Source organism: Zingiber officinale, unplaced genomic scaffold (assembly GCF_018446385.1).
Source record: "Zingiber officinale cultivar Zhangliang unplaced genomic scaffold, Zo_v1.1 ctg64, whole genome shotgun sequence".
NCBI lineage: Eukaryota > Viridiplantae > Streptophyta > Magnoliopsida > Zingiberales > Zingiberaceae > Zingiber > Zingiber officinale.
This window is the reverse complement of record NW_024589961.1, coordinates 69646-84924: the sequence shown is the minus strand read 5'-3', so window position 1 is coordinate 84924 and position 15279 is coordinate 69646. Positions and strand designations below refer to the sequence as shown.

The 15279-nt window shown below is 33.9% G+C and overlaps 1 protein-coding gene across 1 annotated transcript; it reads left to right on the top strand.

The window, feature by feature from the left end:
* Window positions 1–2843: 2843 nt before the first annotated feature.
* On the top strand, window positions 2844–15279 carry LOC122037578. The gene is made up of 7 exons (XM_042597103.1): window positions 2844–3185; window positions 4133–4291; window positions 4367–4424; window positions 4545–4615; window positions 5586–5630; window positions 13784–13954; window positions 14582–15279. The coding sequence occupies exons 2-7, from the start codon at window positions 4271–4273 to the stop codon at window positions 14996–14998; spliced, it is 783 nt and encodes a 260-aa protein (XP_042453037.1). The 5' UTR covers window positions 2844–3185; window positions 4133–4270; the 3' UTR covers window positions 14999–15279.

Genomic DNA, 15279 nt, shown 5'->3' with positions numbered 1-15279 from the left:
GGAAACTTCCAAGGTAAATTAAAGGCAAGCCATCATATAAGAATGGGGGCATTTGGGTATTGAAGACAACTACATTCCATATAATTAGGTTCTTAGCATTTCAATAATGTGCTAGCTACGAGACTGCAATACATAGATATGGAGTTATTGACATAATCAATCTTAAGAGGAGTTGGTGTAACTTATATATGATATAGACGAAGGATAGGAAACTTTATGCAGCTTTCATGCCATTATCAAGGGGCTGGCTTCAGTTGATGAGGAAATATTAGATGGTGACTTGGTATAAACTTTGATCACATAACTGTTTTTTTTTTTTTTTAATTTGGTTCATATATTTATAGTGACACTCCTAATTAGTAGAAAAGACTGAAAAAGAGGGAAAGAGAAAATTTCACTGAGGTGAGGATCTTAGCTACATAAATTTTTATTCAAACCCATGTCACTAGTAGATCTTAATACTTCAAATTTAGTCACCTAGAAAGAGATAGAATGAGTAAAAGGCAGATGCTTAAGGAAATTTGCACATAGTTGAGGCTGTAGATGTTATGCTTGCCATTTGAGAGGAAGGGAATACACCTTATGTATTTGGATTTCATTTTTGTAATGCATATTTACAATAAAAAATGTTTTGTGTTCAATGCAAGTACAAACAAGATCTTGAGTCTGGAAAAACCATTGGTAAATGTCTATGTTATCAAATTGATCAAACTCAGTTTTCTTGGAGGTTTACAACAAATCTTTTGGCAAGGGGCGTATATCCTAAAAATGTGAAAGAATCTGATTTCAGTAAGATAGAAAATGTTCCAGTACAGGGAAGTTAATATAGTTCTAGGGTGGCTTGTGAGAGTCAAATCCACGTGAAAAGAATGTTTGGCAAAGGACTATTAGAGAAATACTTGGAACTTAGCAAAATACAAGTGTAAAGGGTGTCTCAATATATTAGATAGGAAACATGTAGATATTCAAGTTATTTGAGGGCAGCGGGATCTAAAGGATCTCACTACATGCTCGAGGATTCGGGTTTGGTTATATCAGCTGCAAATAGCCTGATCAAGGTGGAATCTGGTGCATGGACTGTAACACTTCTGCTTGTGTAGTGTTCGACAAGATGAGAGGACAGGACTGCTTTGGAGCATCAAGAGTTCCGGATGGAGTTGTGGACTTGTTGAAATGGAAATTTGATGAGATGGGCCTTGTTATGCTGCACATAGCTTACCGACTTAATTGCAATCTGCTTTTCAATTTAGTAAATTTGTAGAAATTTTTAAATATACAATCAGATTTTCTTAATTAATCAAGCCCAGAATCACTTATAAAACCTTATTAATGCTCCATTTTGTTTAGGATCTATCTATAACAGTAGAGAAAAGGCCTTGTAGAGAGTACCAAGTGAAGCCTTTGGGTTTAGAGTGTGAAGAAGAGTGCTCTTGTCTTGGGTGAGTACTATTGGTGATCTAAGTTTGTTGTATTAGATTTATTCTTGTAGTTCTTCTCATGGTTTCAACTTCAGAGGGAATCTTGGGAGGTTGAAAGAATTTTGAATATGGTGTTTGCATCTACTTGTACAGGTTGATTCCCTCTACTTATGATCTCATATCATGTTTTTGTGCTTGTCACATTGTGGTGTTCGAGGAACTTATTCTCATTTGCACACCAGATGTTTGATGTATGTATATCATGGGAGATTAAAGTTGCCACTTTGTGATCAACAATTGCTTGGTTCAGTGGTAAGTAAGCTTGATCCAAAAGGCTTTCCAATCAAATTTGTATAATATGTTGTTGGGAGGTACTAATCCTGTCACTCCCACTGTGAACAGGGAGTAGTCTCACATCCAATGTGGTATAGGGAGACCTCATAGTCAAGACCATGAAAAAGTTGTCATTCCAGAACTTCATAGTGGTTGACACACATTTTAGGTGCACTAATACCTACTTTGGGAGTATGCTTCGAGGTGGTTGATTAGGACATCTATTTAATTGGGATTTATTCTTAATGATTATTTCACAATAGTATTAATCTCAATTGGCATTGTCAAAGTTGGCTCATTCCCATCAATTGTTACCACTATATCTCCACTTACTGTCACCCATATCCACCAGAGCAGAAATACTCCTTGAATTGGGGAGTACAAGGGTCAAAGAGCTTGGAAGAAAACTTCTTTGCCAAAGGTTAGATGGATCATCCTGACGTTGGTGAAAAACAATTGTGTGGTGCATGTGCTCCTACTTTCAGAACTTCTCTATTTTAAGATCTATAGGCTAAGTCGTGTCAGCAAGGGTGTTGTTGCTAGGAATTAGGTTCCTTGGAGGCACCATTTTAGTGCAACATGAGAAAGTTTGAAGAGTTTCAAGTATTTTAAGCAATGAAGACGAGGTTGTAGACGGGATTAGAGAGTCAATGTTGAGTTGATACCAAAGGTGAGTAGGCATTCCAACTTGTTTAGTGATGGAAGGACAAGCCAATAAGGTTGTTGAAAGATGACAAAACTGAGATAGGCTAGCAAGACAATTGATAGTTGGATTGAGTCATAATCAGTTGTGCAAGAGGTTCAGAGCTTGAGGGGGAAGACTAGCAGGTGGTGGGCATTGGGACTAAGGAGGTGTTCCCTTGGATAGTTTAAGAAGGTTTGATAACGACAGGTTATAGTTAAGGTGGCTTGTAGATTATCAAGGGAAAGTTTCTAAAAAATGAGGTGTGTGATCTGGATTCTACATATCAAATTTAACAACATATGAAGACAATCCTCATCATTTTGGACTATATTAAAGCATTAACCTAATTAATAAAGCAACACAGGTTTAGCTAATTGAAAATTACAACAGTTCGTCACACTTTGTATACTTGTGGATATATGGTTGAATGAAATGCTTTCTAAAACAGTGATGTTACCATACTCATGACAAGCCATCACAAGGTGCTACGCTGCATGGTCTCATATCATCATTGAGTTGAATTTGGTTGGCAGCACAGATCCTAATTATCATTTGCATATATACAACTTATAGATCTCCAAGTGTTTCTGGTAATACATGACTTCGTGTTATCATTGTGTGCTATCTCTGAAAATTCTCTCATCTTATAGGTGGCAAGACGGTGTTTTGTCCCAGTCTTGCTTGGACATGCCATTGATGATGATTTTATACATCCACACCATTCAGATCACATTTTTGATGCCTACAATGTAATGGTTTTCTTTTTTTATCTATTTTATTATGTTTTCTTTTTTCTCTTTCATTATCTGTTATGGTGGAGAATTCACTGGCAAAATTTCTCAATCCAAGTTTTTCTTCTCAATATCATTGAATTAACTTGTTTGATTTTTGAACATCTCCAAGATATTTTTTTATTTTATTTATTTATTTTTTTAATAGTGAACATTTTTGCAGGAACCATGAAAAATCAAACTCTTTGGATAAATTTAGATCAGGGACTAGAGTGACAAGAAAAAGAATAGTTATTCTTATGAAATGGAATAGAGTAAGAATGGAGTAGGAATTAACATTCCTTCATTTGGTTCATGAAATAGCAATTATGAGAATCATTGTTCCATGCTCCTTTTACCACCAAATGCAAGATTAATTTTCTGACAAAATTCATCTGGAACAGCTATTCATGTGAACAAAACATGAGCTTTTTCTTCTAAGTTACTTCAACACTGAATTATATTTACTTTAATTTTTCGTTTTAGGGTTAGAACGAATCAGTTTTTTATATTGAGATATCTTGATCTTCTAAGTGACTTCAACACCGAATTATATTTATGGTTCTTTTTCTGTTTATCGGGTTAGAATGAATGAGTTTTTTATATTGAGATATCTCGATCTATTTCAAGTGTAGATCATGTCTGATGTGAGAGATTGTCCCAGCATACTTTCTTGGATGATAGGTTTATCTCCAAAATTATTTTCCATGCTCTAGGATAGTTGGGTGCACAATTTTTTTTTCATCTTGTGTGAGTTCTATAGTGATATGTGGCCATCAAACACTTTTTGATTGCTTGTGTGATGAAGATACACAACTAGATGAAACTCAATTTTCAAGAGCTGTATCTTACTATTCTATTATTATTTTGGGAATGATCAAACTGGTTAAAATATTACATGGATTCATCTAATTTGAAAATTGCAGGGAGACAAAAATATCATCAAATTTGATGGAGATCACAATTCACCACGTCCTCAATTTTACTTTGATTCTATAACTATTTTCTTCCACAATGTTCTAGCCCCTCCAAGTTCCATCTCTGATGAGCGTTACTTTCACAGAATGCATGATTTTATTGGTCCAGTAAGTATAGTCTGATTATTTGTGGATCGATAAATTGCTTGTATTTGTTTGTTATATCAATGAACCCATCTATAGGCTAATTTGGATAGAATTCATGAACATCAGAATCAAAATGCAGCTGAACCAGCTCAAGGTAAGCTTCATCACTCTGATGAACCATTTGAATTTCTTCCTGAAACATATAGATGACTTTATTGGGTTCGTTGATTGATGTTTTAATGTTCATTCAATAATTTTGTTTTTGATGAACTAGAACTTGCACCTAGCAGTACAGAAGATGCTATTGCTCAATTGCGTTCCAGAAGACCTATGAGTCGGACGGAGGTCAGTTAGTCTTGGAGATGTTACTTTGAAGTTCTTTATGAAGCTTTGTGCCATATTCTTTCCTTGAGTGCATACTTCTAATTTATTCTGTCCGTAACACTGAATTTCTTGAGCTGCAATTTTACTTTATCAGATAAAATATATAAATATGCAGAGAAAAATAGAAGTTTAAAGAGATAAATATTCAATATCTTGCTATACTAGTGGTTTGTTTTTCAATAGCCTATGTGGACACAAATCCAGTGTTATGGATGACCTGAAATTTGACTTCTCTTTTCCGTGCAATTAAGCTGACTAATTTCTCCTCAAGTGTTGCTCTCTTCACAATATGTAGATCTTTTAGATTTTTAATTTGTTTGGAGTTTCTGTAAATAAAATTCCTTGACCTGTGTTGTTTTCTTAAGTAAATACATGTTAAATGCAGGGAAAGAAGAATTTGGAAGCACATGGTACTTTTCTGATAGATTTTAATGAGTGTTTTCTTATACTAATCTCTGAGATACATGATTTACTTTCATCATGAGACCTAGGATCCTGAATATGCAACACACTCTAAATATTTCCAATTCTAAATTCCATGCAGACTATTTAATGCGGTTTTGCTTTCTCTATTAAATGCATGCAGATAAAGTAGAATCTAGAAGCAAACCGTGTTTAGGATGCTTGGTGATAATGGATAGCTTTCGTTGATGGTCTATGCAAATACAACTGAAAAACCATCTGTGTTGCAATGAACAGTAAATTTAGTTTCTTTTTCTATGTATATGAGATACTAAATACCGTTCCATTGATTTTATTTAGAAAGTAGAGATCTTTAGTGCTATAACTTTGTTAGGTTCTCTTGTGCTTTTATAGTGTATTTTGCATTTCTTTGTTGTGGCTGCAACTAAGAACGTGTAATGATATAGAAAAAGCAACTACTTGAATATGTGTAGTTAAGCTTGTAAACCTACCCTGGATAATCTTGCAGGTACCCCGTGATATTTCCTCTCAACAGAATGACAATGAAGACCAGGTATCATCTAATTTCTTGTTACTACAACCATTCTATTCTGTGCACTGAACTGATCTATCATGGACTGTGTTACATTATACAATGTTAATTTAGTAACTCTGTAGATTAAGACTAGCTATTACTTAAAGAATTTTTTTTAACGTTTTGATGATATTAAATTTCATTCTTTGCATGTGTCGCAACCAATTATCTCATGAGTTATGTCCCTGAAGAGGTTGTGCAAATAGTAGCTTTATTATTGGGTGAATGTTCAAAACTATTTTAGGGTTCTCTTTCTTTTTTTTTTTTGTTTTCCTTTTTTTGTTTTATAAATCTGATCTCCTAATATATTTTAAATTTAACTCGATTTGTTAGAAATTAAAATTATAAATGATAAAATATTCTTATTTTCAATCTAAATATCATATTTTATGGATCCGTTTAAAAAGTTTAACTTTTGTTCTTTTTATTGCATCAATTAGTTGTTTATTTTGAAATCAATGGTGAATTATAGCTATGTTGGCACAGGACTTTTAACTTCAAGATATGTTTCTTTTTTGCATATGATATTATTCATTTGCGAACCAGTCATGGTCGGTCTCAAGCCCGGATAAAGGAGGAGGGTTACGTTAGGTTGTCAGTTAGCGTTAAAACAAATATTGAATGAATGAATCCATTAAATTATTGTGCTAATGCTAGGTTACTCCCTGGAAGGAACGCGTTATATGGTACGACTGTAACGTCTCGGCAAGGACCGCTACATCTTTAGAATTCGGGTGTAGTGCATATTCGGCAAGAACCGCTACATCTCCATGAGAATTTGGGTGTAGTGTTAAATAGACAAGAGTTCTCACACCATAGGTTGGATAAGAACAAATATGATAGAAAAACTAACAGTATAAGATTTAGAACATGAAACATGAGTACCCTCACTAGTAAATCAATGGAGGTAGTAGATACGATGATTAGGAGAAGAATTAATATTATGTGTACAAGAGACAAAATGGATAGACGAGAAGACAAAGATGATAGAGAACTCGGGTTTTAAGTTATGATACACAGGAAAGAGTAAAGCAAGAAATATAGTAGGTATTGTTATAAATAGTTCGTTAAAGGATGAAGTTCTAGGAGTAGTTAGAAAAGGGGATAGAATTATAGCCCTTAAGATACTAGTGGTGAAATAAACTATGAACATAATTAGCGTATATACACCGCAAGTAGGATTAGATGAAACTACCAAATCAAGGTTTTGGGATGACTTAGATAAAGTATTACAAAATATTCCGTCAAATGAAATGATTTTAATAGGAGGCAATCTAAAGGGGTATGTTAAAGTGAAAAATGAGGAGTATGAGAGGGTACATGAGGTTATGGTGTGAAACGAGAAATGAAGAAGGGAAAACTATATTAGATTTTGCGATAACATATGACCTTATATTAGCTAATATATTTTGTTTAAGAAAAGAGAACACTTAGTTACATTCAAAAGTGAGAATAATAAATCACAAATTGTTAGGAAGAAGGATAGGAAGATTTATAAAGATTGCAAAGTCATTCCTAGAGAAAACTTAACTATCCAGCATAGGTTAATAGTGTTGGATTTACTCCTCAAGCATAATATTAATAGAAAGAAAATATATACGTCTCCTAGAATTAAGTGGTAGAAGTTAAAAGATGGGAAGCAAAATATATTTAAGGAAAAGGTAGAAGTACAAATATTAGGTGAAATATACGGTGACTCTAATACGATATGTGATAAAATAGTATCAAAGTTGAAAATAGTAGCTATGAGCATACTCAGTGAGTCAAAAGGATATGCACTACTAATTAAAGAATCTTGGTGGTGGAATGAGAAAGTACAAGAGAAAGTGAAGGAAAAACGAACAACTTATAAGGAATTATATATTTGTAAGAACGAGGAAACGTAAAAAAATATACACTAACCAAGAAAGAGGTTAAGAAAATAGTGAATGAAGCGAAGAATAAAACTTTTGGACGATTGTATCAAAAATTAGATACAAAGGAATGAAAAAAAGATATTTATCGAATAGCTAAAGTGAGTGAAAAGGAAGATAAGAGATCTTATCTAAATAAAAGATATTAAAAATGAATGTAATAGGGTACTAGTAAACGATGGAGAAATAAAAGAGCGGCGGAAGAGATATTTTCATCAACTTTTTAATAAAAATTTAGGTGACAAATTTAAATTAGGTAATTTAAGTAGGTCAAATGCGTATAGAAATTTAAATTTTTACTGTAAAATTCAAACTTCAAAAATAGAACAAGCTTTTAATGGGATGCACAATGGAAAAGCCGTTGGACCAGATGATATTCTGATAAAGGTATGAAAGTGCCTAGGGAAACATGTATTGAATAACTTATAAAATTATTTAACATGATATTGAAAACGAAAAAAATATCTAATCAATAGAGGGTAAGCATTATATAAGAATAAGGGAGACGTATAAAATTGTGCAAACATACATGAAACTTTGGGAAAAAGTAATAGAAAAAAGATTAAGCAAGGAGACCACGGTGATTGAAAATTAATTTGGGTGCATGCTTGGAAGGTCGACAATAAAAGCTATACATCTTATTAGGTAACTAATTGAAAAATATCAGAGCAAAAACAAGATCTACACATGGTATTATTGACTTAGAAAAAGTGTATGATGACGTCCCAAGAGAAATTATATAGAGAAATCTAGAAAAGAAAGTTGTTAGCGTAACATATATTGAACTAATTAAGGATATGTATAGGATGTAACGACCAGAGTAAAGACTTCAGGCAGAGTAACTGAAGAATTTCTAATAAAGATAGGGTTACATTAAGGATCATTTGTAAGTCTTTATCTTTTTACTAATTATGGATGAACTCACTGCACCTTAGTGCATGTTGTTTGTACATGATATTGTTTTGGTAAATGAAACACGTGAAGGAGTAAATGTTAAACTAGAATCTTGGTGGGAAACGCTAGAAGGGAAAAGTTTTAGGCTTAGTAGAATAAAGATAGAATATATGGAATTTAAGTTTAACAATATTAGACGTAATAAGACAATTATTAAGATAGGAGATGATGAGTTGCTAGAAACCGAGAGGTTTAAATATTTAGGATCAATTTTGTAAAACGATGGAGGGATTGGGAGAGATGTCTTATCTGGAATACAAGCAGGATGGTTGAAATGGAGGAGAGCGTCGGGTGTTTTATGTGATCGTAAAATACTTTTAAAACTTAAAGGGAAGTTTTATAAAATCGCAGTTAGACCTGCTATGTTATATGGAGCTGAATGTTGGGCTATGACTCGAGTACATGTGCAGAAGATGCGACTTGCAGATATGAGAATGTTAAGGTGGATGTGTGGACATACGAGGATGAACAAAATAAGAAATGAGAATATTAGAGAGAAAGTCGGGGTTGTATCTATTGAGGAAAAACTTCGAGAGATACGTTTAAGATGGTATGAGCATGTACTTAGACGACCAATAAATGCTCTAGTTAGGTTATGCGAAACTATGACAAACACACATATCAAATGAGGAAGAGGAAGACCAAAAAGGACATGGTTATCAACAATAAAATAAGATAAAATTTATTTAAGTATAGACGATGATATAATAGGAGATAGAACTCAATGACGTAAAAGGATCTATATTGTCGACCCCATCAAATGGGATAAGGCTTGGTGGTTGTTGTTGTTGGACTCTATCATGAAAAATAATTTACAGGAAGGAATCATAAATTCACAATAGGCTCACACCCATCCATAAAGGATATTCACAATTATGTTCAGTGGTGAAGCCATAGTGAATGTGAGGTCTTGTGACTTCACGTGACATTGGATATTAGAGAATTTAATAATTGTAACAACATTAATGTTTCCTTTATTAATTAATTATGTTAAAAAATAGTATATGTTCTATATTTTTTAAAATATAGTTTTCCACTCATTTTTGTAATAATTAGTTCTGTAAGTGCTCGAGACTATTGTTTCTAAATTTCTTTTACCCATGGTCAAAATGAGTTGTCGGGTATCAACTCGAAGTATTCCAGTCCGACTTGGATACAAAAGAGTCCCAACCATCAGAGTATAAAACTAGAACTAAGTAAAAGAAAAGAAATTTTACACAACTATTCCAAACATCCAACTCTATGCATTTCTTTATTTTGAAAAGAAAAAATATATGAGTGTATTCAACTTGCTTACACTATTCAAAAAACTTTTTTATTAATCTATTCAATAACTCTTCAATATTGAGTGACGTCATTTGGATTCCAACGTTAGATTATTTCAGCTTTCCAGTATTCTATCAGCTATATCCTGGGACAGCACAAAACAGCTGCATAACATCTCTGTAAAATGAAAAAATTGCAGCAAGAATCTCCACACAGCTCATATAGAATCCAACTAATATTTTTTAACAAGAATTACACAGGTTACCAAACAATTCTCGGTCAGTTATTATTGTTGGTTTTATCTTCAACTCTGCTGCCAAACTTAGCTTCAGCATCAAGTCTACCATTATGCACCAAAATTCCACATTATTGCACTATTTTATGAATTTTCTATTGTTTCTTCACATCCAAATGTGATAAATAGAAGCAACAAAGGTCTTACTATTGCCAGATTATTTTCCGAGTGACAACCAGCAAATTATGTAAATATCTTTCTATCTTGAAAATCGATCAGACCATTTTTCCACCTTTTTTTCCATGACTAAACTGTATTCCTGCAGCTAAAAATACTTCAAGAAGTAAATCACTGCTTGCAATGGGGACTTGACTTCACCCTCTAATTCTTTTCTGCTGCCACAATTTTATAGTGATTTTCCACTATCCCTTTTTTTGATGTGTGGCTCGTTTAGATTAGGATATGTATGGGCAATAAATCTACAAACAGTAGTTTAGGCTATTCACCCTTTTAGACTATTCACCTTTTTTTTCTAGAGAACACACAAGGAAAAAAAAAATATCTAATTTGCTAGTCAAGGTAGTATTCACCCCTGCAGCTCTCCGGTCAACATCATTGATTCTCAACAGATATCTCCTTTTGAGGTTGAAGGTTGATAAATGCCAGATGCTAATAAGTGGAAGTTGGCAGGATGAGAAAAGTGCAAGAATTCCTACTTTATGAAGTGGATACACAATTGTAATTGGAAAAAAATCAATAATAAAGAATAAACTAAAACAATAACATTATATGCTATCATGGTTTGAAATATTGTACCTTGTCGAGTGGTAAGGTTGAAATATATTATTTTTGTAAATTATTAAAACTTGATATTTATCAACGTAAGCATTCCCTTTCATGCCATGTATGCCAATCATGTCGAGGAGTATAGTGTTGTGTTGACACTCCGGTACATATTGGCATGAGTGTAGATGAATTCGAGTAATATTTTTTTTGTGTGCATCTCATTTCTCCAATATTTTAATTCAATTGATCATCTAATTCATATAGTTGTTTTGTTGTAAAATAAACTAGATAAAATTTTTTTAAAAAAGTTATACAAGTAAAAATTTATAAGCATTCATTTTGACATGTATTTTAGTAAAAATGAGTCAAATCATTTTTAATCCAATTAATAATTAATCTATTCTTAATAAAAGTGGAAAAATTAAGTGAATAGGGATGACATGACTAAAACCCATATGAATTTACTTTGATATGCTTTAGCGAAAATCGAGTTGGTATATGAAAAAATTTAATCAATTGGCTATTTAACTATTGTAGTTTTGTATTTATAAGGAAATAAACTAAGTAAAAAGATATTAAATTTAATAAACTTATCTAAATTCATCTTTAAATTCACGCCAAAGTGTGTTAAATGCTTTCACAATTCAGTGTTAAGATCATACCACCGGTTAGGCGATCAAAACTGAATGATAACCCCTAGATATGTACCTATCTTTTCTTTCTTTCATCTGTAGGTCCTACCTTTTTTTGATTGTATAGTATATGTGGAAGAATATGACTTGGTTGACTGACATTGAACAAGTTTTTGTGGTAAAAGACGATTGGTTGGTGTTACTAAAAACATTGTCAGATCATTTTTTAGAAATAGTCTGTTTCTGCTACATACTTTGAGGACTAACTCTATACCTAATAAATGGGAAGCAATAAATTCTTGTTTGTGACTACACAACTAGTTTGAAGAATTGCTGAAGTTTTCTGTATGCTTTAGAATGTTACATTTTCCCACCAGATAATATTAATTTTGAGAGTGATCAGTCCATTCTACTTTTGAGCATAGTATCTTTGAGCCAAATGTTTACATCTTGGAGCCTTAAAGAGTTGAGGCTTGTCCCTGTTGCCCCCATATGCATAATTCATGATCTGCTATGCATCCTTAAGAGAGTAGGAAACTTTATAGTTCTAAACAACAGATTAGGTGGTTTTAGAAGAAATAAAAGGGACTATGTCTACCTTAAAAAAAGAAAAATGATAATTTCAGTTAGCCTGATTAACTATCCCTAGGGTGACCGGCCGAATCTCACGGAAGTTTTCCACCGGTCACCAGGGTAAATCGGGAAGCACGACGACGGCCAGCCCATAAGCCAAGCATCCTTTGGCAGCTATTTCAAATCATCTCTTCCTAGACGGTGCAAGTGGCCTACCTAAGCGGCCCAAGTGGTTCAAATAGCCAATCCAGATAGGTTCATTAAAAAATAATTTATTTATATAATTAGTTTACTTGAATAAAATCCTAATTATACATACATCCTCACTACATCTCTCCTTCATTGTATTATATGTTTATCTTATTGCATCATGTGGTTTCTTCGTTAGTTTTGATGTCGTTATGTGGTTACTATTAACTAGCACTTGGGTGCTTGTGCTTAGAAACTTGTTTGATTGATTGATTCAGTTTGTTCATGTATGTGATATATCTGAAGTTTCATACAACTAAGAAATTATTGTAGACGTGTTGAAGTCTACAACATATCGTAGGCATTAGCCATAATACACTTCTAGTTTTGCTCTCACTATATTTACAACACATTTATGATAAAAGAAATTTAATTCAATAGAGTACTTGTTGATATATGCCAGTTTATTTTAATGTTAACTGTTTAGGCACCTCACCTTGTTCTGGCAGCCACTATTGCTTAGGTGATGTGCCTTTGGAGGATCGCCTCCTGCTTGAGGCCTATTTTCAAAATGTTGGAAAACTCCCTCCATGGGTGGTTTGGCCCCATTCTGCTGCTCTACAAAATGAATTACTCACCCACTTTACTTCCGAATGGGTTGGTTATTTGTGACCATATCGCAATAGTACAAGGGTTAGACTGAACTGATTACCTGATGAATATATTTCACAGTTGAATTGCTTTTATTGTCACAATGGGGGGTGATAGAACATCTTGATGTCTAAATTGTGCCCTTGCCATCGAGCAAGATTTAACCACTTGAGAAACATAAATTGATGATGTCGATTGATCCTTTTGTTGAATATGAGGAATCATCTGAGTAACATGGCAGTGATATTGTTCATCAAAATGTTATGGACCCCAATGTGGTTTTATATATTTTGTTTCTCTATTGCACTCGATGGTACATTAAACTGCACTCGTACTTTCTCCACCTAGTGGGATAGGTTGTGTAAAAGACAAATCTTAATTCCTAGCTTTGATAGAATGAAATCCTCAAACTCTGTCCCCATCCATACAAAATTGCATGCATAGAAGTGAAGTTTCCACCTCTCCCCTCTCCCTACGCATCTGCATCACTAGTTAGTAGTTACTCTGCCTATATTCTGTTTAGCATTAGTTAACGAGTTAAACTATTTTGTTCTCTATCTATTTGCCGGTCATTCAATTTCAACATTTGATAGGTGTCTTGATACTCATCCTAAACTTGCTGAACAATTTATTCACTGATCTCACAATTTTAACACATTGTAGCATATTAAACTTAATTCACACAAAAATATAAGTCAACTCAGCCTCTTTAATGCAAATATTTTTTTTAAAGAAAAAACATGTTTTGAGTCAACTCTACTTACTTTTGAATTTGAATAATTTAGACTCAATAAAGGTTTGAATTAGGTAAATTTCATCCGCCTCAACTTTCTTGTTGCGTACTTTGCACATATTGCATTTTCTCACCTGCAAGCATATATTGCATTTGCACATATTTGCTATGTGAACTAAATTTTATCTGGCATATTGCAGGAACATGGACTCACAAGCAATGTTGGTCCATCTTCTACCTTACCACATGATAACATGGCCAATGGTGACTCATATGGTTGGCTTACCCCAACTTCACAAGGAAATGAATATCTCGAGTATTCATTTGATAGCTTTTCCGATATGCCTTGCAGCATTGAAGATGAAGAAAGGGTATATCTGAGATAGCTTCTTCTTTTCTCATTCTTTCATAATTTTACATCTTTAGTTGGTATTAGTGGCCAAAACGCAGCCTGACAATATCATGTGTTTTCTTTATCTGTAATAGTGACTAAAAAGTGATGCAACAATGTCTTGTTTCTTTGTCTACATGTGGCCTTTTTCTCTTAAAATTTCCCTAGGTCAAGTTGAGGATTCTTAGAAAAAGAGAAAAAAATTCTAGTTATATTGATCCACTAGTTTAGTGTATCAGATTTTGGAAGCTACAAAATGTGGCACCCGAGTGTATGAAATTGCTGCCTTCTACCTGGTGCATTAATCTTTCAATTATACTAATTTCTAGAAATTTCTTCCTTCTACTTTGTGCATTAACCTTGCAACTATAACTAATTTCTACTCCCTGTTGGATACCTTTTCTTTTTATTTGGTTACTTTTGCCTCATTCTCTGTCCCAACGAGAAACAATCATTTGGGAAGTGGGAAAGAGCAAAAGTCTCCCTTGCTTCTTTTGGTGAGGGTGGTGGTGGGAAGCATTGCACAACAATGCAATGTTCCATGTATTCAGGTTGAGCATTTCCCCACCGAAGTAATCACTTTGTTTTTTATTTGCTTCTGGTACAGATGATCATGGAGGCAATGATAGAATCACTCAAGGACATGGAGATGAGGCACCAACAAGATGATCACTTCAGTGTTGATACTGGGACATCAAAATCAGCATGTGACACCGAATCCTCCACAGTTGAGCTTAATGGGGCAGATGACAGCACTGAAAAATCCATCTCATCAAGCACCAGTTGCTCAAACATGAATCCTCAACCAAATCAAGAGTCTCAAGAAATTGAAGCATCTTTAAAAAAGTCGGTCAGTCCAGAATTTAGTGCTGACAGTAGTGAAGTTAGCCAAACCAACTCAGTGCAGGATCCTAACGCAGATGGTACACGGGCCACACTGGTTGTTCAGAAGAGCTCGACAAGCCACATCATGGAGGGATTAACACGGAGATGGGGTCTTAACTTCTTTAAGGGAAACCAATAAGACTTGAAGGTGATGCCCGACAGATATCTCTGATATATGGTGGTTGCTATGTTGTAACAAAGTAAATATGCACTTTAGCAGAAGTGCTCTGTTTTCATCTCTTCACACATTGGTTCATTTGTTGTAGAGATAAAAGGAAAGTAAACATAAACTATTTGGAGAAATGGTACTCGATGGATGTGTTTTGTGAATATGCATGCCCACAGGGCTGGCAGTCAGTTGTGTTGGCAGAATACACATTTTTCTAGTGATTGTAAAATAGATTTACACCTTTGGCTCCA

Excerpts from the sequence above, each read along its gene's own strand:
- LOC122037578 (XM_042597103.1), top strand. The coding sequence starts at position 4,271 with ATGCATGATTTTATTGGTCCA. Across the intron at positions 4,292-4,366 it reads TGCATGATTTTATTGGTCCA|GCTAATTTGGATAGAATTCA; the intron begins GTAAGTATAGTC and ends ACCCATCTATAG. Across the intron at positions 5,631-13,783 it reads AGAATGACAATGAAGACCAG|GAACATGGACTCACAAGCAA; the intron begins GTATCATCTAAT and ends GGCATATTGCAG.